Raw genomic sequence first — 23,756 nt, forward strand, 5'->3', positions numbered from 1 at the left:
GAGGAAGTGGAAGCCATAATAAAAATCGCTCACATTTTCTTTGAGCTCAGTCACTTTACGTTTCACCGAGCAACTCTTTGCATGGAGCATTCAAAGTCAGTTGTGTTACACATGCCCTCTTGCCAGCTGGGAGGAGAAGGAACCAGCAGCTTGCACTTCTAGGGCTACTGCATGGCCACCACTTCCACAGCAAGACTGGCCAGATGATCTGGGGTCAGGAAAAGGTGCTGGCGCTAGGGACTTGTGTCCTGGGGTGCAAATGGTCTAAAACATTTACTGGGTTATTAGTACCCACGGGGTGTGGTTTGGGCAGGCTCTACAGCTCTCCATACCTCTCCAATATCTGTGAAGGGCTTGAAATCCTATCATTATAGTTTCCTCTTCATGGACCTTGAAAGCTTTTTGATTTCTAAGAGCCTTATTTGAAACATACACATCCTTCAGCGATTATCAGCTGGTCATTTTAGAGGGGTGCCAGTCAGCTGAAGGCAAGACCGTGACAAGAAGGGTGAAGCTGGGGTCATGGGGGCACAGAGGTGGGGAGAACGGGCAAGATAAACTCTGCTTACTTCCCAATTTTGTTGAAGGCTGGTCTTGGTTTTAGTTTGTATCATGTTAGGCAGGGGTCCCCGATCCCTGGGCCACGGACCAGTACTTGTCCATGGCCTGTTAGGAACCGGGCTGCACAGCAGGAGGTGAGCGGCAGGCTAGTGAGTGAAGCTCCATCTGTATTTACAGCCGCTCCCCATCACTCGAATTACCGCCTGAGCTCCGCCTCCTGTCAGATCAGCAGCGGCATTAGATTCTCATAGGAGTGCGAACACTACTGTGAGCCGCGCGTGCGAGGGATCTAGGTTGTCCGCTGTACATGAGAGTCTAATGCCTGATGACCTGAGGTGGAGCTGAGGCGGTGACGCTTAGCACTGGGGAGCAGCTGCAAATACAGATTATCACTGGCAGAGAGGTCTGACTGCACAGAGACCATAATAAATCAATTGCTTGCGACTCATATCAAAACGCTATCCGTGAGTGGCAAGTGAAAACAAGCTCAGGGCTCCCACTGATTCTGCATTATGGTGAGTTGTACAATTATTTCATTATATGTTACAATGTAATAATAATAGAAATAAAATGCACAATAAATGTAATGCGCTTGAATCATCCCCAAACCATCCCCCACCTCCGCTCTGTGGAAAAATTTTCTTTCACGAAACTGGCCCCTGGTGCCAAAAAGGTTGGGGACTGCTGACGTAAGGCACTTCCCACTATGTCCACACAAAACAGCACTGAGACACACAGAGTTGGGATCAAGGCAGGAGCAAGCCCGCTTCTGTGCTCAAAGACTTGTGGTCTGGCAGGCATGAGACTCACCCTTGCCATGATGTGGGCTTCTGGAAAGACTTTGGAAAGCCAAGCTGCCAGTACAAACGCATTTATTTATTTTTAAATTTGGTTGTGCAGTGTAGGGTGGCCACGAGGCCACCTAATAATTTTTATTATTAAAAATAAATAAATGCGTTTGTACTGGCAGCTTGGCTTTCCAAAGTGCACATAGTGGCAGTGTAGGTGACCACGAGGTCTCTTGGAAGATGCCCTTCATGTTTGTTCAGTGGCAGAGGGGGTAACACGGCAGGAGTGGTGATCCTGGACCACTTCCTGTTTCCATGAATCTCAGCCCTGCATCTCTCTGGCTTAAGCAAACTGTTAAACTGGTCTGGAGAGGCAATTCCAGAATAGTTAGCATAATTCCACACTGAGGTATGCTTATGGAGGAGAAGGCGGGTGAAAGGTCTTGGGATGCCCATTAAATCTAGCAACTGTGGAAAGACCCACCCCTGCTGATCTGAGCCAGGCTCCATCCAGCCTCACCCAGCCGGTGGCCACTGGAAGCTGGAAAACCTCAGGGCTTTTTCTGAATCTTTGGCTTTCATTTTTTTGTCCCATCTTTTAATTTTTTTTAATATACATTTTCATTTTTATCTTTAGTTTTTCAGTTCAAGCATTTTGCTTCTTACATTTTCTTACTCTTCATTTTCAGTCCTCTAATTTCACTTTCCCTTTTTATTTTGGCCACACCATGCGGCATGCGGAATCTTAGTTCCGCGACCAGGGATCGAACCCGTGCCCCCTGCAGTGGAAGTGTGGAGTCTTAACCACTGGACCTCCAGGGAAGTCCCCCCATTGTTTTTATCTTTACTTGCGGGGGACATTTGCTTATTGTCTGTATTCTCAAAGGCACCTGTCAGGACTTCCCTCGTGGCGTAGTGGTTAAGACTCTGAGCTCCCAATGCAGGGGAGCTGCAACTAAGAGCTCTCATGCCACAACTAAGGAGCCCACAAGCCGCAACTAAGGAGCCTGTGAGCTGCAACTAAGCAGCCAGCCTGCCGCAATTAAGACCCAGCGCAACCAGAAAAAAAAAAAGCCACCTGTCTGCATGGTTGGAACTGACATGTGCTTTAGCAGGGAAAATTGTATCCAGATTGATCCATCAATGCATGAGGGCGCCGTGCAGAGGCAGCTGGTACCCTTCCCACATCCTACCTGTGCCCCGTCCCCCCAGTCTCTTTCCAGTCACGTTGCCCATGTGACAAGCAGTGCTGCTGGGCTGAGTGGAGGCCGGGGGCCACTGGGTAGAGTAGTTAGGAGCAAGTGTGAGCCTTCAGCACGCTCCTTCTTTCATCTGAGTGGCTGCATGTGAGGACCTGGGGCAGCAGAGGCGCTGGAGGAGCCACCAAAGAGGCCGCCAGACCCACACCTGGCATGGCATGACGCAGAAAACCCTTTGTGGTGCTAGCTGGGAACTCCTTGTTTCCACGTGGTATAGCTTGTCCAGATCGATGATTCAGGTGCACAGACGATGGGCCGTGGGATCTACTGGGGGTGGAGAAATGGAAACGGCAAGAGCTTTTGTGGGCCCAAGTCAGGTCACCTTGTTGTGACACTGAATCTGAGGAAGGCTGGGAATGTTCCTTAGGAGAATGACAGCATCACTGTCAGTTTGTGAGCAGAGGAATAACGGGGACAGATTTGTTTGGATTTAGAGAAAAGGATGCCTGGAGAGGAAAGGAAATAGAGCCAGGCAGGTCAGTTAAAGGGGAGAGAATTTCTCTGGCTTCAAGTACTTCTAGTTGGAGACCTCAGGATTAAGCAGGATTATTAACCTCATGAAATACAATTCAAGCGACTGTACAAATATTGACTGAGTGGCATAGAATGTAGCAGGTATTTGTAAAAAGAGAGATTATTGTAGGCTGGGAGACCAGGAAGAGGAAAGACTTCACAAAGAGCAGGGATGTGAGACGGCTTCATAATATAGGCCGAATTTAGAAAGAAGGGGAGAAGAGAGTGGGCCTTCTGGGGGAAGGATTGATGTGCATAAACTTTGGAGGCCAGAAAATCGTGTTAGACTAGTTTGGAGCGTACTATTCCGGGAATGCTGCACGACTGGGAGGTGAGACTTCAGAGTCAGATGGAGGACACATGGAAGAGAACCTCATATGCCATGGGATACCTTTCAACTTTATCTTGAAAGATTGCTCTTTCAATGTCACAGTGAAGAACTGGCGACAACCCAGATGGCTGTCAATCAGGGGTGGTTAAATAAGTTAGGATGCTGCCCATTGATGGCACACCATTCATCAGCTGTGCAGATTGACTTGGACCTAGGTGAACTCACGTGGAAAGATCTCCAAGGCATTGCTGAGTAAAACCATCAAGAGTAAGTAACGCCAGGGACTTCCCTGGTGGTCCAGTGGGTAAGACTCCACGTTTCCAATGCAGGGGGCCTGGGTTTAATCCCTGGTTGGGGAACTAGGTCCCACACTCAATTCTCAACTAAGAGTTCACATGCCACAACTAAAGATCCTGCATGCAGCAACGAAGATCCCACATGCTGCAATTAAGACCCGGCACAACCAAATTTAAAAATAAATAAATAAATAAAGGGAATGCTTTAAAAACAAAAAAAGAATAAGTAACGCCACTGTGTAAAGCGGGCCATGCCCATCCCCGCAGCACTCCTCTGTACTCTTGAAGGTATGTGTGATCAACACACACAGATGTAAGCGAATGCATCCTGGTTCTGGAAGGATACACACAAACTGAGAACAGTGGTCACGTCCTGGCAATGGCCTGGGACTGGCCACACAATCCTGCCTGCTCTGGAGGGTCAGAGCCTTGTCCTTGGAGAGTTTTTCCTAATGAGATCACTTACCCAGACCCAGCTCAAGCTGGATTTCAACCGGTGTTATCATTTAGGTGGACCAGACTGGACTTGCTTTCCTTCCCCGTCAATTAAAATGCATTTATGGTAATAGGAGGCAGTAAATATTCTTGCAGAGATACGCAGAGCTCCCTTTTACCTAAAATTACCTTTCACTGAGGAAAAGTATTTCTGGTCAAGAAACACTCTTATGAGAGTGATATTTTTGTTTTCCTGTATGAGAAACTCTTTGATATCCTGTTTATAATCTATTTTCAAGAAAAATCTGAAGTGGACAATAACGTTAAAATACATTAATCAAAACCACAGGATAATTAAAATATTTTAAAAGAAAGACAAAAAATATTTAGATCACACACCAACGGGAAACACACGAATTATTCAATAGATAATACAGGAAAAATTAGCTATAGGATAAACTATATTTTGCTCAGTGGAGCTGGCGGCTGGCCGGAAATCCTGGCTCCTCGGGCTGGGGGCTGGGGGCGCCGGCCCAGCTGCTGCAGCCTGCAGGCTGTGACACAGGCTTCCTGCTGCACGACAGCCTCACCCAGAGGGAAGACCCTCGGACGGTGGGCAGCATGACGCCGTCCACCGATGCAGCTGTGGACCAGCAATCTGGAGTACACACACCTGGGCAGTACCTGCTCATGCGCTGGATTTGATTTAATTCAGAGGATCCTCACCAGGGTTTTGGGTGCAACATCATCACGGTGATGTGAGTTACAGACATGGGTAATGAAGTAACCAAAGAGCCAACGAGGGGCTTCCCTGGTGGCGCAGTGATTAAGAATCCGCCTGCCGATGCAGTGGACACGGGTTCGAGCCCTGGTCCGGGAAGATCCCACATACCGCGGAGCAACTAAGTCCGTTAGCCACAACTACTGAGCCCGTTAGCCACAACTACTGAGCCCGTTAGCCACAACAACTGAAGCCCGCGCGCCTAGAGCCTGTGCTCCGAAGCAAGCCATCACAATGAGAAGCCTGCGTGCAGCAACGAAGACCCAATGCTGCCAAATATAAACAAACAAATAAATAAATTTACTAAAAAAAAAAAAAGAGCCAATGAGGTGTGCATATGACCCGCTTCTCTGGACAATCTTCAAGAGGATGATTCTAAACCAGCCACGGCAATCTTGAAGGGTTTCCCTCCCGCGTGTACCCAGGGGTGACTGGAAACATTCCCAGGTTACTGCTCTCATGGAGGAATACTTGCTAGTGCGCGCGCTTACTCACAGCGAGAGGCCACGTCCAGGTCCATCTGCGGCCCAGAGGCGACAAGTGGCCAAGCGGGTGGGGCGGCCCGGTCCGGCTGGAGCCCAGGGGCCCCCGACGACGCCCACGACCGCCCTGCGGAGCAGCAGAGCCCCCAGAGCTGTTCGGGCCGCTCCTCGGGGGACGGAAGGTTCCACCATCTCCGGTGCGTTGTTTCGAGGCGGCTGCTACCCACCCAGATGGGATGCATTTAGCTTTTCCGCCCACGCAGGGCGAGCCCTTCCATCGGCGCCGGCGGTGCGGGAATTTTTTCCTACCTTCTGGACACTTGCACGTGAAAGACGAAGACAGAAAAGTGTCCAAGTCACTGAGAACTGCCTCACGACGAAGGTCCTGCTCGGGACAGTCCTCGCCCTCGCCGCCCTGGAGCCGGCGGCGGGTCGGCGAGGCTGAGCTGGGGGGGAAGGGGGGACGGTGACCCCGGGAGCAGACGGCCGCAGGTGCCCCAAGAGCCCCCGTGACCGGCGCGTCCCATCGTCCTACGCGGAGCGGTGCCTGGAGATCCCTCCGCTGAGCGGCGGCTGGTTCAGGGAGGGCAGCCCGGCGAGGAACTGGTCCGGTTCCGGCCGCAGGTCCGGCGGCCCGCCCTGGTCGCGGGGAGACCCCGGGTGGGTGCCCCCGCTGGACGCGCGAGCCCGCGGTTAGCTGGAAGCCTGCATCCACGTGGGAACCGCTGGACCTGAGGACAGAGGCCCCGAACCAGGGAGCCGAGGACGCGTGAAACGAAGGCCACAGGCTCACTCTGTGCTTCCTTAAGTCACCATAAAACCTTTATATTAAAATTAAAATAAATAAATAAACGATATTTTGGTTTTCACCTCACACTGTATGCCCAAATAAATTTCAGGTATATTAAAATCACCATCAAAATACAATAACGAAAAAGCAAGCAAAAATGAACTCAGAATTGTATTTTTAAAAATGAGCAATAAAGTTACAAAAGTGATATAATGTCAGAAAATTTTCAGTGTAAGTCATCACTTTGGCAAATTAAAAGAGAAAAAAAAACCATAGTGTTGTATCGGAGGATGTAGAAAATGCACTCAAATATCCAATTTTTGCTCATATAAATAACCTGTTAAACAGTAATGCCTCAAAACCTATAGCAAACATCATACTGAATGGTGAAATCTTAGAAGAGTCTCAGAAAAATGACGCGTGACACCCCTTTTATCGCCTCTGCAATTTAACATGACACTGGAGGATCTGGCCAGTGTAAAATTTGTACTGTCATATGAAATACTTACCCATAGAGAAAATCTAAGAAAATCTGGTTATGAACCATGGCTACTAATAAGTGAGTTCAACAATTTGTTGGATAGATATTTTATGAATTGAATAACAGAAAGATATTTGGAAAATCCCCCAAACATTTTGAAATTAAGCAACATACTTCCTTCTTTTTTGAATTTTATTTTATTTTTATACAGCAGGTTCTTATTAGATATCTACTTTATACATATTAGTGTATATATGTCAATCCAATCTCCCAATTCATCCCACCACCACCCCCCCAAGCAACAAACTTCTAAATGACCCATGGGTAAATAAAGTCACAAGGGAAATTAGAAAAATACTTTGAAATGAATAAAAATGAAAATTAAAATCACAACGTATCATTTACGGGGTGCAGCATAAAAGCAGAAAAATTTTAGCTTTAAATGTTTATATTAGAAGAGAAAAAAAGGTGTAAAGTCACTCTCTAAGCTTCCAATTTGAGGTGCTAGGAGAATAAGTTAAACCCAAAGTAAGTAGGAAGGGAAAAGTGAAGACAGGAATAGAAATCTGAAATACAAAACAGACAAGCAATACAGAAAATAAAACATAAAGCTATTTTTAATTGATAAAAATGGGTAAATCTAGCTAGACTGGTTAAGAAAAAAGAAAAGGATCATAGATATTAAAATTTAATACTTTTGAAAACTTAAATGCAGTGGATAAATTTGCTGAAAGATTTAAATCAAATCACTGAAGATTCAAATTGCCAACTGTTAGCAAAGATGTGGAGCAGCTGAATGGCATTACAGGTGGAATGAAGATACGACAACTGTTTTGGAAAACAGTTTGGCAACCTTTTGTAAGTTAAGCATATTGCCTAGCAATTCCACTTCTAGTTATTTAGTCAAGAGAAGTGAAAATGTTTGCTTATGCAAAAAGACTTGTACATGAATGTTCATGGCAGCTTTATTTAAAATAGCCCCAAAATGGAAACAACCCAAAAGTCCCTCAATAGGTAAGTGGATACACAATTTACAGAACATCTACACAGCAGAATCAATGTAAAGGACTTAACTACTGATACACACAATCTGGATGGCTTTTAAAAACATTATGTTGGGACTTCCTTGGTGGCGCAGTAGTTAAGAATCCACCTGCTAATGCGGGGAAAACGGGTTTGAGCCCTGGCGGGGGAAGATCCCACAAGCCGCGGAGCAACTAAGCCCATGCGCCGCAACAACTGAGCCTGCGCTCTAGAGCCCGCGAGCCACAACTACTGAAGCCCACGTGCCACAACTACTGAAGCCCGCGAGCCACAACTACTGAAGCCCGCGTGCCTAGAGCCTGTGCTCCGCAACAAGAAAAGCCACCGCAGTGAGAAGCCCGCGCCCTGCAACAAAGAGTAGCTCCCGCTTGCCGCAGGTAGAGAAAGCCCACGCGCAGCAATGAAGATCCAATGCAGCCAAGAAAACCCCAAAAAACAAACAAAAAAACCCCATTATGTTGAGCAAAGAAAGCCAGAGACAAAAGGTATATGCTGTATTATTTTATTTGTGTAGAATTCTAGGAAAGACAAATCTGATCTGTAGTGCTACAAAGCAGATGAGTGAATCTGTGGTGCTCCAGGTTATGGGTAAAGATTGGGAACCATTATGAGGTGATGGAAACATTCTGTATCGTGATTGAGGTATCGGTTACATGAGTGTATATGTTTGTCAAAACTCATCTAACTGTACACTTAAAATGTGTGCATTTTATTTTGTGTAAATTATACTTTAATGAAGTTGGTTTTAAAAAATTAATAACACCTTAATGCAATAACCAAATAGAAAATATAGTAAAAAAAAAAAAGACAATAGCAGCAAACTACAAGTTACTTCAAATGAAAACAAACAAAAATGTACAAGAACTTTATGGAATCAATTATTATATATTATTGAAAGACATGGACGATCCAAATAGAGAAATAGGCCAGGTTTCATGAATGTAGAGATCAATATCCAGGAAGAGTAGATTCTACAGAAATTGACCTGTAGATCCAATGCAATTCCAACAAAAATTCCAACAAATTGTTTGGTGGAATGTCGCCAATGAAAGAGTAAAATATCTAAGAATAGCCAAATGTTTCTAAAAAAAAAAGAATTAAGAGGAAGAACTTGAATTATTGGATGTAAGAAATTATCATTAAGCTATAGTATTTAAAACACAGTGGTATTGAATCAAAGTAGGCAAATGAAGGACAAGAGATCAAAGATAGATCAATGGAATAGAAAACATATGTGTTTATATAAGAACTTGATGTAAGATAGGGAAGGTGTTAAAAGTAGAGGAATAATATTACATGTAAAAACTGAAATTAGATTCCTACCTCGTAGCATACACGAACCAAGAAACAAAAAAATAGACAATAGGGCTAACCTTGGGATAGGGAGGGATGGGATAAGCAACGGAAGAAACCACAAAAGAAAACATCAATAGATTTGTCTATACAAACTTTAAAACTTCCAATGTCAAACATTAGAAGGGAATGTGCTAGAACACATTATTGAAGTTATCTGTAAATGGTGTCTTGTTTTTTCTTGAGAATGTGGAAACCAGGCTAGTGAGCCCAAAGAGCAAGTGGAAAGTGGCATCGGAATAAGCCCGGTTCTCTCCTTGATTGAGTTGGAGAATCTGGAACAGGCCCCGTTATATGCCAGGAGAAGGACGGCAAGCCGGCACAATGACAGCCTCGGTGGATTTGAACCTGCGGCTGTGATGGTGCTCGAAGGATGTCTGCACTGCTTGTCCCCAAAGGAGCCTGAGGGCACCAGGACCAGGCTGAGGGGGAGCCTGCAGCACGGGCAGGTGTGGGCGGTTCTCAGGAAGGGGCGTGAGGACATGAGGGCTGAGCAGCGGCCAGGCAGGGCGGCCAGGTATGCTCTGTGCAGAGGCGGAGAGAAACAGGGCCAAGCGGGCAGGGCCCCTGCACCCCAGGGGGTGGCGAGCCTCTGTCACTTGGCGGATGGTGCTGGTGTTGGACGATGGGGTCGCCTGCTTCAGGGTTGATAGTAAGATATGGAGCAGAACAGAAGGGGTGGCAACCAACCCCCCCCGTGGTGCACCAGTGCGCCACGCCAGCCCTGGGACCCAGCCTCCACTCTCCCCTCCCCAGCTCTCTGGTGGCCAAAGTCATGGGTTTGCAGAGAGACTGAGGGTGCATGCTGTAGCTGCTAAGTGGTGACCCCCAAAGTGAAAAAAGCTGCTCTCTGAGAACTGGCTGATTCAGGCATGGGGAGAGTCCACACGAACAAACACCCACACCCACCCAGGGACACAGGTCAGTGCAAACCAGTCCGGGGGGCCCTCCCTCGTCCCACGGACAGGCCTCCAGGCACCTCACCTCCCTTTGCTTCCCTGTCCACCCACTTCAGGGCTCAAGAGATTAAACATTTGCGTAATGTTCACAAATAATTATTTACCGACAGTGTTTTTCCTTTCCAGTTCTCACCCAGTTAAATTCACAGCAGATTTAACTGCTCTACCCTCAATTTTTATAAAAATAGCTTCAAACCCAAGGAATGGCCAGTGAATAGAAGCTGATTTATGGTTCAGCCTGTCCTGCTGTCTGAGTCAGTCCAGTCTGCGTTCCTGGCGGGAGGAGCTGTGTAGACGGACAGTGCTGGGCTGCCCACCCTCTAGGTCAGCTTCGTGACTGCGTCATGACCCTCTGTTGACTGAACAGAGTAGAACCAGCGGATGATTGCACAGGAATGGCAGTGCTTCCTGGCCCACCTGTTTCAGGCTTCATTAAAGCAACAGCGACCTCCTATTTTCAGTATTGCTTTTCTGCGGGCCGTTCTTCCTGATGCAGACAGTTCTGCGAGGCTGCACATCACACCATCCACTCAGTCCTCTGAGCCTTGAAGACTCAGGCGGATGAGGGAGAAGCCCACAGGCCCCGGGGCTGTGGGCTGAGATGGCTCACTAGGCAGACGTGGTGATGCTCATCTAGTCTGAGTGAGATGGGAATCAAGTGTTTTCTGGAGTCTTTGTGTCTTGCCGTGTATACATTCTTTCTAGCCCCAGATGGTCGTGTGCCGTGCCCAGTGGAGATGGCTCTTTCACAACCTAACGTCCTCACCTGCACAGCGGCCAACGTACTCACCTGCACAGCGGCCAACGTACTCACCTCCCTGGAATGTGTCAGCACATGGTCTGGGAGGTAGTGAGCGCTCGTCAATGTAGCTATTATTGTGTCCTTTCTAGAACAGTAACCTTTGTTAAACACACTCCAATATCTGATGCAAAAGAGGCATCACTGGGAATATGTCCATCTCAGAAGATTTGGGTGTTAAATGGCATTACTTTATATATGATAGTGATCTTATCAGTTTGCTAATTGACTTCAGAAAGAAATGCTTTGTCTTACTGAAATCCTAGTGATATAAATGGAAACACATTTATGTGCAGTCATTTAAACATGACTAAAGCACTCTTTAGAGGCCATTTTGGGGACAATTGCATATTTATAGTCTAGTTTTTAAAAAATTTTATTTATTTTATTTATTTATTTTTGGCTGCATTGGGTCTTCGTTGCGGTACGCGGGCTTCTCCTTGTGGTGGCTTCTCTTGTTGCAGAGCATGGGCTCTAGGCACACGGGCTTCAGTAGTTGTGGCACGTGGGCTCAGTAGTTGTGCTGCATGGACCTAGTTGCTCTGTGGCATGTGGGATCTTCCCAGACCAGGGCTCGAATCCGTGTCTGACTCCCACTTCATAGTAGAGAAAGTGTAACCATTTTCACTCAAGCTTTTTTATTAATAAAAGTAACCAGTGCATTTTCCCACAGAAAGGGCTTGTAGGCACAATTATTTGTCATCGTTACATAATTTCTCCTGTTCGGAGAAGTTGTGGCTTCTCTGCACGCCACAACTACAGAGAGGTCCACGTGCCGCAATGAAGAGCCCTCCCGCTGCAACAAAGATCCATATGCCGCAACTAAGACCAGACACAGACAAAAACAACAACAAAAACAAACAAAAAACCCCCCTAAAAACCTGTCAGCAGCAATGTGTCCAGACTTGCAGGTATAAAGACCATTACTAATCACAGTAAGAGCCCAACGAGTATGGCAAATAGGAGAGCCACCTGCCCAGTAATAAAGATTTGGTAAATGCTAATGAAAATGTTATTTTCATTAAGCCATGCTACTTTTCCCAGCCTCAGCGGCTCCTGCAGAGAAAGCCCCTCCTGCCCTCCTTTCCTTTCCTGACCCCTTTCCCACCTTCCTTTGCTTCCTCCCTTCTTCCATCTGGTTGCCTTCCTGAAGCTCCTTTTACTCCAATTCCCTTCCTCCCTCCTATTTCTGCTCTCGAGGTCTGTCCTGCTGATGACAAAATGGAAATTCATCCTCAGTGAACAGAGATACACCTGGCAACAGCAGGACTGCAGTTTTGAAGTGTGCTTCCTTTTTTCTTCACTTCTTCAGTTAGGATTTCTACTTATTTATACTGTTTTGGACTTGAAGTTCTTGAATCTGAAGATTTAAGAAACTTGTCTGCCACCGTCTCTTTGTACGTGGTCCCTTCCCTGTTCTCCAGGGAGGTACCTGTGAGTGTGATGGGCTTTCTCACTCTGGCTCCCACGTCTGTCCCATCACTTGCAGATTTTTGATCTCTTTGCTTTTCTCTGCTGCAGTTTCCCTAAGTGCACCTTTCAGTTCTACCAAATCTCTCTTTAGCTGTGTATATCCTGTTATTTGACCCTATGTTTTTCATTTCTGAAAGTTCTGTTTGGTATTTTTTCAAGTCCCCCTCCCCCCTTATTTTTAAATAGGACCTTACTCTTTTCTAGAAACTTGATTTTTAATGGTTCAACACATTTTTACATTCTCTTCCATGCTGCCATTCTATTACCTCCAATATTTACTGCTCTAATCTTGCTGTTCATTTTGTGTGCTGTCACTCACATTGGCTATTTCCTCATGTCTTTTCATTTTTGGTCATGGAGTTTGTTTTAGTGGGGCTTGTTTCCACCATGAAAATCCCTTGAAGCTTTGTTGTGAAAGTCCTCCCAGACCAGTTTTGCAACCAGTTTTATGATAATATCATGGCTTGGGGATCCAGGGTAACATATATTCAAGTTCCACCTCTTTTTGAGGAGAAGGCCTGGGGTCCTGAATTCTCAGGGAAACGTTTCTTTCACCCAGTGCCTAGAGCAGATACACTTCTTTCCAGCAGCCTGTTCCTAAGCATGTGAGCTTTTCGTAGTCCACTCCTCTGATGTGAGGAGGGGTTTTGGAACTAAGTATTGTATGGGCTGTGTTCTCAGCTCCAGTTACCCTCCTTGTGAGAATTTTTTTTAAAATTTATTTTTGGCTGCGTTGGGTCTTGGTTGCTGCGTGAGGGCTTTCTCTAGTTGCGGCGAGCAGGGGCTACTCTTTGTTGCGGAGCACAGGCTCTAGGCACGCGGGCTTCAGTAGTTGTGGCTCGCGGGCTCTAGAGCGCAGGCTCAGTAGTTGTGGCACACGGGCTTAGTTACTCCGCGGCATGTGGGATCTTCCCGGATCAGGGCTCGAACCCGTGTCTCCAGCATTGGCAGGCGGATTCTTAACCAGGGCGCCACCAGGGGAATCCTCCTTGTGAGAATTTAAATCTTGTTTTCTGTTTAAGCTCTGAGGGGATTGGGACCACCCTGCCCTGAAGGCAGCCACAGCTCAGCTCACACACTGCTCCAGTTCTCAGTTCCTTCCTAGCTTATGGCACCTGAGAATTACCTACCCTACCCTGCCCCACACTTCCTTGTTTCGAGATCAGCCTTGCTTAAAGGTTGCTCTATTTTTAGCAGTCCTAAGGATTTTAGGCAATTTAAGTCAGCTGTATTGCCAGATATAGAAATCTCACCAATAAAGCTGGTAAAGTGTATGTTTTACGGTTGTTTCTGCTTATCAGTGGTGATTGGATTGAGCTGCCAGTGTTTTAAAATCATGTTTTGTATCATTCTATGCTATAAATGCTGCACATCTGTATCTATTCAGGTCGAGATGCTGATACACAAGCCAACTTTCAGGGAGTGTGAGGACGCCCTCCCCTGTGCTCCTGCCGTGCCCTGGGGAGGTGGCCAGGATGCCACAGCAGCTCAGAGCAGAGGCACTGGGGTTCCTCACCTCCGGGTCTCAGCCCCAGGTCTGTCACTAATCTTGCTTGAGATTGTGGGCTGACTGTTTTCTCAACTTTGGTCTTCCCAGGTATGAAATTGGGACAATAATACCTGTCTTACCTGGTCATGGTGAGGATGAAATGTGATACTGCATGTAAAGTGCTTAGAATACATGGTACCTTCACACGGGTCAGCATGACCATCATCAAAAAGTCTACAAGTAACAAACGCTGGAGAGGGTGTGGAGAAAAAGGAACCCTCCTGCACTGTTGGTGGGAATGTAAGCTGGTGCAGCCTCTGTGAGAAACAGCATGGAGGTTCCCCAGAAAACTAAAAATAGAATTACTATATGATCCAGCAATCCCACTCCTGGGCATATAACTGGACAAAACTATAATTCAAAAAGATACCTGCACCCCCTACGTTCACAAGAGCCAGGACTTGGAAATAACCTAGATGTCCATCGACAGATGAATGGATAAAGAAGATGTGGTCAGTGAAATACTACTCAGCCATAGAAAAGAACAAAATGATACCATTCGCAGCAACATGGATGGACTAGAGATTGTCATACTAAGTGACGTCAGACAGAGAAAGACAAGTACCGTATCGTTACCGAGTCCAAGCTCACTCTGCTTGCGGCACGACAGGCCAATGAATCGGAGACGAGGTGCTGAGGCAAGGAAGACGACTATTCGGAAAGTCGGCTGAACGAGGAGATGGCAGACGAGTGTCTCTGAAAAACCACCTTATTGAGGTCTTCATGCCAGTTTCTTTTATAGACTCAGGGAGGGAGAGGTGATGAGGAAGTAAAGTAAAAGGGCCATCAGTCTTGCAAAACATCTCCTGAATGACCAGCCTCTGTGAGGGGATGTGTTAGTTTCTTTTTTCTTGCAGCCATTCACAGGTGGCCGGGGTTCCCTGAGGCAGGCCATTTTGTATGATTATAATAACAAAAGCAACGAAAAGCAAAGGTTAAAGTCAAAGAAACAGATCGAACATGGAGTCCGATTTAGCTCTTCCCTGTTACAATAGGGTATCACTTATATGTGGAATCTAAAATATGACACACATGAACGTATCTATGAAACGGAAACAGAATCGTGGACATAGAGAACAGACTGGTGGTTGCCGAGGGGGAGGGGTTGGGGGAGGGATGGAACGGGAGGTTGGGGTGAGCAGATGTGAGCTTTTATATAGAGAATGGATAAACAACAAGGTCCTATTGTATAGCACAGGGAACTATATTCCATATCCTATAAACCAAAGTGGAAAAGAATGTAAGAAAAAGAGTGTATCTATATGTATAACTGAATCACTTTGTTGTACGGCAGTAATTAACACAACATTGTAAATCAACTGTACTTATACTGTACCAAAAAAAAGAAAAGAATATATGGTGCCTGGATATAGTAACTGCCGCCAATAAACAGTAAGTATTCTTGCCATTATTCCCTCTCCTCCCTTGAGACTAAGGCCGGCGATAAAACTATCTCTAAGCTCAATAATGCCTCAGTTTTATAGTCCAACTTTCTGACTCTCTACTTTATCTGTCTTCCGAGTCATCCAAGGTAAGTGTGGGAGATAAGGAGGTCACAGGCTTTGGGTTCAGAGCCTTGCTCGGCTGCCTGCCGGCTGTGGTACGGGACAGCCTCCCCAGGCCTCGCTTTCCTTCACTGCACCCCGGGGACGTGAGCCTCTTGCTTTCGGGGTGACTCTGCAGGACGCGTGTGGAGGGGTCCGCTCGGCTCTCTGCCAAGTCTGGGCCAAGCACAGGACCGCACGCCCTCGGCAACAGAGCCCGGGACTCTTCATACCTTCCGGTGCCACCCCAGCTTGGTGAACACCAGGCTGAATGGATGGAACTACGGATGAAACCAGGAAGGAGAAATGAGACACAGGGCAGTAGGAGACAGTGGCAAAGTCTGCAGGAACTGATTTTGTGTGTGGCCACAGGAATGGGGACATTGTTTCCATCTTCTTTATCTTTCCCCTGTCCCAGGAGAAGCCGGCACCAGGGACCTGTCAGTCACGCTGAAGCCCTGGCTCAGGCCCGCCCCGAGGTGGGTGGAGAGGCCCAGAGGGAAGCTGAGTCACTGGGCTGAAGAAGGAAAAGCTCTGAGGAGCTGGCAAGGGGTGTGGAGACCTTGAAAGACTGACTTGATTCTCTTTCTACTTTACATAAGAATCTTGAACTTGACATTTCCACTTGAATAGGAGGGAAGGTACTGGAGAGTTATTACAGATTAAAGCAATTCTTCCTTCTCCAGGGCTCAAGAGTTTCCCTTGGGCAGTAGAGGCAGCAGTCATGTTAAGTCAGGACAGACTCACTTGGATGTGGATTTGGAGCCACATCAGTTGGTTGCTCAGACCCCCAGCTTCGCAAAGTCTGCCCCCGTCTGCTGGCCACTGTCCTATCCTCTCCCTCGTGACAGCCTCTGTGCACCGAGCCGTGGCAGCCCGAGGCCCCTCTCATCCTCCCAACTTCTCCGCCCCATACATATTAGCGTACATGTGTTTACAGATGGGAAGCTGAGGGTCAGAGGATCCAAGGGATTTGCCCAGGAGGAGGAGACACCACCATGTGGGAGCCCTTGGCTCCAGAGGTGGCTTTGCCCCTTGTCTCCCACGGCTCCCGGCTTGCTGTGTCTGCTCCGTGTCATCCTGGAGAGCCCAGTGGGGACCCGTGGCCCAGGGCCTCCTCTTCCTCCTGACTCACAAGCTGTGTAAACTCAGGGAAGTCACTTACACCTGGGAGCTTGGCTTCTTCATCTGTAAAACGAAGGGTTGGATGAACTCTAGGGCACCTTCCAGCTCCAGCTTCTATGATTCTCCCGACCCAGATTTTAGGAGAACTCAGATTTCTGCCAGGCCACCTCCTGTGTCTCTTCACCCCATAAACCCTCACCTGAAAGCCCCATGAAACAGAAGACAGAAAGGTGACGAAAGGGACTAACATTTACTAAGAGTTGAGTTTGCGGCGGAGCTGTGCTGGGTGCTGTTAGCTAAAGTTCCTGGTTTTCATTAGGTGTGACACTCCCGTCCTTTAGAGGCAGTCCTGGTATTTACAAACTCTTTATCATTTCTATGATTCGTGGTCTTTCTACTCCTCCACATCTAGAATGCATTCTTCTCACCCGCTCCCCTCCAGTCAAGCTAGAATAATTTACTTTGGGTGGCACCCCACAAGAATACCCTGCTATGTTGATGTTTTGGTAAAGAGCTGCAGAGAGAAGTCCGGGTAGAAAGACTGGCTTAAAAAGAATGAGTAGGGATGATTCTCCTGTAACGGGCTGGAGATGGTTCCCTGACTTATTAATCTGGACCACTTGGGGACCAAGGTCATGAAACCTTGATTCTTTTTGTGAAAAGGGATAAAAAAGACCTTTTCTGCTTCTTTCTGTGACTACCCGGGAACCTTTGTGCTGTGTGGGAATGTCTTGCTCAATGATTACCTTTAATGTTGAATTCAGGGTTAGGATTTGTGGGTGACCTGTTCCCTCCAGAAGAAGGTAGAGAAGGATCTGAGAAGACTTTGCCCTCAGCCTGTAAACGCTTTGCAGGCAATTGGCAGTTCAAAATCTCGTCCCACATGTAAAGTTTTGTAAAAAGCCTTAGAGACCAGACTTTAATACAATTACAAGAAATTCCTTGAAGGGGCCAAACCCTCCCATGTGGGGTGATCCCCTGGTGGTAGCTGGGACCCTTCCAAGTGCTCATTTCATTGAGATGCTCTCAGGGGTGATGCTTCAGCCCCTCCTTCCACCTAGACCTAGGACATGTACAACTGCTGGGCATAAAAAATACAGTTAAATTCACATCAATTCAACAGATTTCTCAAACCCTTGCTACTGTATGCGATAAACCCCAAGTGGAACCCTCAGTGGCTTAGCACAAGTGAAGTTTGCCCAGACGCACACGCTTCACCCTGCGCAAGGGGCCGGGGAAACGAAGCCCCTGGCTGGGCGGACGCTTCCCAGCAGCTGCCCTTCATTCTGCAGGGGACGCGGCCCCGCGGGGGCTGCCTCCAGGGTGGGCGTGGGCGGCGGTGAGGACTCCCGCGGCCCCGCCATCCCTCCTCCCCCCTCCCCCCACACTTCCCCACCCTTCCTCTTCTGCTCTGGCACGAACAGCTGCACTACGGGGGCCGTTCCTATAGGAGCTGGTCTGAAAGTTCAGGCTGAAGGGGAATCAATATCGTCATCATCCCCCTCCCCCCTCCCAAGCCCCAGCCAGGCTGGAGCCTAAAGGATATTGGTTCAGGCCTCGACTGTTGTCCCCAGATGCACTTTCATCAGTCGCTGCTTTGCCTGGGAGCTCGAGGGGACCCCTCTGCCCCAAGGGTGCTCCCCTTCCCCTTCTCAGAAGAGTCGGGGTGAACGCGGCGTCCTATTCACCCTCGACCGCCATCTGGCTGTGGATGCGAGTAACTGCAGGATGAAGGCAGAAGGTCCTGGCCCAGGGAAGAATCGGGAGGATTCATTCTTTTCCCGCGTTGGCGTCTTTCTGATGGAATGCCAGGACTCCACTTCAGCCAGAGCTGCGGAAAGTGGTTTCCCCTCTGTATCCCCAGAGCACCTAACGATAGATAGACTTTCTGGTTACTTATTTAAAATATGACGGCTGCTGCTAAAGTTTGCTTAGTATCCATCATTGACCAAACGTTTTATTTATCGTGCATTCACTTATGTTACCTCAAACATACTTTCAGATACTCGGTGCCAAACTGGGGCTTCCTACAGATTAGAGGGTTATACTTACAGGTCAGGGAGTGGAAGGAACAGGCTCTGAATGCAAGTCTTCTAACCCTATGCTTTTTTTCCTATTATTTTATGTACTTTATTGATTTTCTATTAAAAACCCCTAGTACTGGAACCCTGGCAAGTGGGGGCCAAGGGGTTGGGAAGAAAGTGATTTGGTAGAGCCAGGTTTCCATTCCGAATCTATTTTGGTGCCTCAGTCCCCTTTGCCAACCCAGCTGTGCAAATCAAATCAGACTCGCAGAGCAGTTGTAAGAGAAAGGCTTTTGCTTCTCTAGAGTAGTGTCTTTTGCTACAAACGATTATGAAAAAAATAAATATGTTCCAAGGATGAGGAGAAACAAAATCCATTTGTCTGCAAAGCACTTGACCCAAGTGTCTTGCAGGATTTTGCGCTCTTCTACACGAATGTGCGCTGGTTTGGAGCTGGAGAACTCTAAACCAGCCTGCAAACTCGATGAATGTGCTCCCGCCGGCTCGGAGAACAGTGAAGCAGGGCGACCCAGCGGCAGGAAACATCCACGGAGGCGGACTCACGCCTCTCCCCCATGTTCCAGGGATGCCCGGAAGGCCCCCCGGCCCGCCTTCTCGCACTCCAGGGAGGACCCACAGCAGGGAGGCTGCTGGTGTTCGCATAGTGCCCTGCAGTGTGCACAGCTCTTCTCAGACACAGTGAGCACCCAGTCTTTGCGATAGCCCGGTGAGGTGAGGGTGTTACCTCACCCCCTTACATCTGAGGAGTCAGAAGGTCAGCGTTAACTAACTCACCAAAGGTCTCCCAGGAAATAGCAAAACCCACACTCTCAAGCCAGCTCCTCAGACACGGGTCTGGCTCTGTCGGCGCACCTTTGTGCTTCCGGCCGAGTCTGTCCAGGGATGGTGTTGTACCTACACCAGCCACGATTCCGGGTCGTGCTCCCTTCCCAGCTTCCAGGCCTTGACTCTTGCCCTCCCTCTGCCTAGAAAATTCCATCTCCTTCCACCACCTCTGATGGCAGAATCCCAGCTTCAAGGCCAGCTTAAGTGTCTACTTGTCCACAAAGGTTTTCCAGATCCTTCCTGGACTCCCCCTCCCTGTGTTTCCACGGCCCTTTCCTGTAAATTATACATAAAAAAGCTAAAACCGGCTGAATGTTCTAATTACTACATTCGTGTCACCCTCGTGGTCTACAGAGGGCAGGACCACTGCCTAGAAGAATGCCTTATATACAGCAGGTTCTCAATAAAAATGCTTTTTACCCAATTGAATTCTTACTATGGACCAAGTAAAACAGTAACACTTAACATCTGTCGGCACTTTCTGCGAGCCACGCACGGTTCTGAAGGCTTCGCTCTGCGAGCCACGCATGGTTCTGAAGGCTTCGCTCTGCGAGCCACGCACGGTTCTGAAGGCTTCGCTCTGCGAGCCACGCACGGTTCTGAAGGCTTCGCTCTGCGAGCCACGCACGGTTCTGAAGGCTTCGCTCTGCGAGCCACGCACGGTTCTGAAGGCTTTGCTCTGCGAGCCACGCACGGTTCTGAAGGCTTTGCTCTGCGAGCCACGCACAGTTCTGAAGGCTTCGCATGTCTCAAGGAGTCCTTAACCCAGCCCTAGAGGTAGGTCCCATCGCTGTCCACGTCTTGGAGGCGAGGAGGGCCAGTGTCTTGTCCTGGGTCACACAGCTAATTAGGGCTGGAGCTGGGTTGGAGCCTCTTTCCCCACTGACTGTAAGGCGGGGATGGTCCCTGAGCCCTAAGAGCTGTATATTTATTTCCTTCCACAAGAAAGAAGCCTTGGCTCCAGAATCAGCTAAATTGTGGCAAAACATTTGCTGGTCCTGCTTTGGCCAGAGACGGGCAGCAAGTCTGTGGAAGGGTGACTGTAGCCCTGTCCTCAGCCCAGAGGAGTCTGTAAAGGGAGGACGATCTCTCTGGAGCGATCAGCGTGGAAGAAAGGGAAGAGACTGTGCTGGGAATGCGGTCGTGTCGCCGTCTCCACATCCAGGGAGCCACGAGGCCCGACAAGCCAGACCTCCGCTGTCTCCTTCCTGGCCAGTGCTACCGCCAGTGATTCACAACTGGGAGGCGCGTCTCCCACTGCCCCTGCAGCTAAAGATGCCTGACACCACCGACGCCACTGCGTGTCCTTCCTGTCATCATCTCCGGCACCAGCACTGTTCTTTTCAGAGCTTTGTGGGGTGACAGCGTGTTGGCATGGGTGCGGAAGGCCTGTTTCCACACAGTCCTCTGCTGCCTCTGGGGCTGGGGCAACTTATTCAATCTCCATGAAGCTCAGTGTTTTCAGCTTCATTTTTGTTTTCTTTTTGGCCGCGCCCTGTGGCTTGCAGGACCTTAGTTCCCTGACCAGGGAATGAACCCGTGCCCTCGGCAGTGAGAGTGTGGGGTCCTAACCACTGGACCGCCAGGGAATTCCCCATTGTTTTCATCTTCAGAAATGGGGCCAAGAATGACTTCCTTGTAGGGTTTTGTGAGTATGAAACACCTCCTTGAGCATTATAGACACTTAATCAATTTTAATTTCCTTCTTTCATCAAAGAGCTAGGTTGAGAAGATACACACATAGAAACAGGATAGGACACGCTCATGCTGAGTGTCTGACGACTGGTGCGGAGGTTATTCACAGTGGGCAGAGGGCCTGGCTGGCGAGGTGTTCAGGCACTGTGGTCTCTTTGGAGCATCATCTCAGCTGTGTTCTGTCTCGGGGTTGGGGGCCCATCTAGGTTCAAGGATCAGACATAATAAGGCAACCTGATAATATAGCTAAAACTCAAAAACCACTCAAACCCTTTGACCGAATAATGTCACCTCAAAAAAACATTACAATACAATAACTGAGAAGAAAAAAAAATCTAATCTTTGTAAAGATATTCATCATAGCACTATTCAAAAGTAGAAAACTAGAGAAGTAAGCAGAGAGTAATAGGAGAATGACTCAACAAATTATGGTACATTGCTCCAATACCACATAGGTAAAAAATCAAAGTGAACCCTGACATTGTCCTGTTCAGATATAGGAAAAGAGTATTACAGATAAAATAAGTATAAAAAAGCAGAACTCACGATGTGCAAATGCTGATCACAATTTTTAGTACCTATGCATAGCCCGGAGGAGACAACACAAGATGTGAATGGTGACCCCTTTGTTTCTTTGGCCGCAGTATGCAGCATGTGGGATCTTAGTTCCTGGACCAGGGATTGAAACTGCGTCCCCTGCATTGGAAGTGAGGATTCTTAACCAGTGGACCACTAGGGAAGTCCGGTGAGCTCTTTGAAATTATGAAATTTAATTCTGTGTAAAGAAGTTTAGGTAGACAGTATTATACAATAAAATTTCAATACAATTTTAAAGTTAAAAACATTAGGTAAAAATTAATAAAGCAGACAAGCCACATGTAGGTAATGAGGGATCGACAGCGTTTGTGCATATTTTTGGCTGTCAGCAGGTCTGCGTGTGTTTATTCTAAATCGTGCTATTGCATCGCTACCAACTAAACAAATGCTTTTGCCCAAGTTCGTCTTCCTTTGCAGCCCCCAGGAGAATGGAGTTGGCTCTGTGCGGGTCTTCTTCTCTAGCAGGACTCATGCTCAACTGACCTGCATAGAAGCAAAGGTGGGCCGGTGTGAATAAGAATGAACAGCACAGGGAAGGGCAGCCCAGGAGGAGCCCGATCTGATGCCACCTTCAGGGCCTGGCCTTTTCTTGGTTCTCGAGACTTGTGCCTGGTCCCTGGGCTCTAAGGTGTCTGCCAAGTAAGGCCAGGACATGGTGCTGAGATGGCCCTTGCTCCATTCAGGGAAAAGCCTGTCTCCCTCTTGTGGAGTTTATAGCTGCTCCTGGGCTTTTGCACGTAAATTACACATGTCCTTAACCAACTGCCCTTTTGCAGGGGGGATCAGAGCTCAGCAAACAAAAACATCATTCATATTATTCCCCTTCATAATTGGAGAAGTGGCTATTTCCAGGCTGGTGAAAATCTGTCTACAATACAAATTAGAAGGCAAGAGGGGTTTTGCTCAGTTTGTTGATGGAAGATAGACTCAGGACGACTGAAATACTGACAAATCCCAAGTTTGATGTGAAGAATACTGGATGTTTCCATTGTGGATGCACTGTGCGTAGAACGCTTTTGGTGTGAGCACTCGTACGGCTTCCTTTGGAAGAATGGGGTCCCTGTTCCCTTTGTCTTGGTCTGGGCTTCTGCTCCTCGTGCTGCCTGTCTGGGTTGGTTCAGCTCCCGGTCCAAGGGTCCCACAGTGAATGACAGGCAGGACCAGGGAAAGGACATGCATGCCTGGACCCTTCTCCCAGGGGGAAGGTTTTCTAGACTTTTGAGCTCACGTACCCCCTGACACAATTCTGTAAAACTATGTACCGGCTTTTGGGGCTTCCCTGGTGGCGCAGTGGTTGGGGGTCTGCCTGCCGATGCAGGGAACGCGGGCTCGTGCCCCGGTCCGGGAAGATCCCACGTGCCGCGGGGCGGCTGGGCCCATGAGCCATGGTCGCTGAGCCTGTGCGTCTTGAGCCTGTGCTCCGCAATGGGGTGTAAACGTTTTCATTTTTAGGTTTAAATAGTTGTAGTATATCAATCATCCTATCATATTTCTTTGAGGAAGATACATATATACACATAAATATATGTATACAGTCTGTATATATAGAAATTGAAACTAGTTTTTTCCTGTGACTGTATGATTCTAAGTGCTAAACATTTTCTTCTGGATTTACGTGTATTAGAACTATCATGGGACATATTTGATTAACACGACATGAGTTGTTTGGAAGTGCCTCTGTGGGGTCCGGGGGGCAGCTAGGAGTGGGGTGCAGGGCGCACTGCGGGGCGTCTGCTCAGAGCTCCCGGGTGTCAGGCCTGCCCCACTTCTTCCTCTGCCCCATCCTGGCTCCTGTCCCTGCCCTCCACAGGTGTGGGTCCCTAGGAAACATCTTGTGCCTCAAACTCTGCTCAGTGTCTGCTACTGGGAAACGTAGCCTCTGACACTAAACGGCCCAAGGGAAGACCCCTGTGGAGGCCGGAGGGCAACGCAGAGCTTGGGCTTGAAGAGCAGGTCCTGCCCCAAACCATCGCCGCCCCTCTCCCTATGCCCCGCCCGCCCCCCCCCTCAGGAATCTGGAGGCCTGACTTC

The 23,756-nt window shown here is 48.1% G+C and overlaps 1 protein-coding gene across 1 annotated transcript in view; it reads right to left on the reverse strand.

Annotated features, from left to right (window-relative positions):
- ATP12A (ATPase H+/K+ transporting non-gastric alpha2 subunit) overlaps positions 1-23,756 on the reverse strand; it is a 73,854-nt gene that overhangs the window by 45,105 nt on the left and 4,993 nt on the right. Inside the window, exons 4-7 of the mRNA XM_089899300.1 lie at positions 19,912-20,145; positions 5,982-6,085; positions 5,756-5,892; positions 5,456-5,573 (exon numbers count right to left, since the gene is read on the reverse strand). Of these exons, the coding sequence (XP_089755426.1) occupies positions 5,456-5,573; positions 5,756-5,892; positions 5,982-6,085; positions 19,912-20,145 (593 nt within the window). The remainder of the gene's footprint in view (positions 1-5,455; positions 5,574-5,755; positions 5,893-5,981; positions 6,086-19,911; positions 20,146-23,756) is intronic.

This window comes from Delphinapterus leucas, chromosome 18, assembly GCF_059928025.1.
Source record: "Delphinapterus leucas isolate spDelLeu-1000000601 "Yukka" chromosome 18, BTC_Dleu_Yukka2, whole genome shotgun sequence".
NCBI classification, from domain to species: Eukaryota; Metazoa; Chordata; class Mammalia; order Artiodactyla; family Monodontidae; genus Delphinapterus; species Delphinapterus leucas.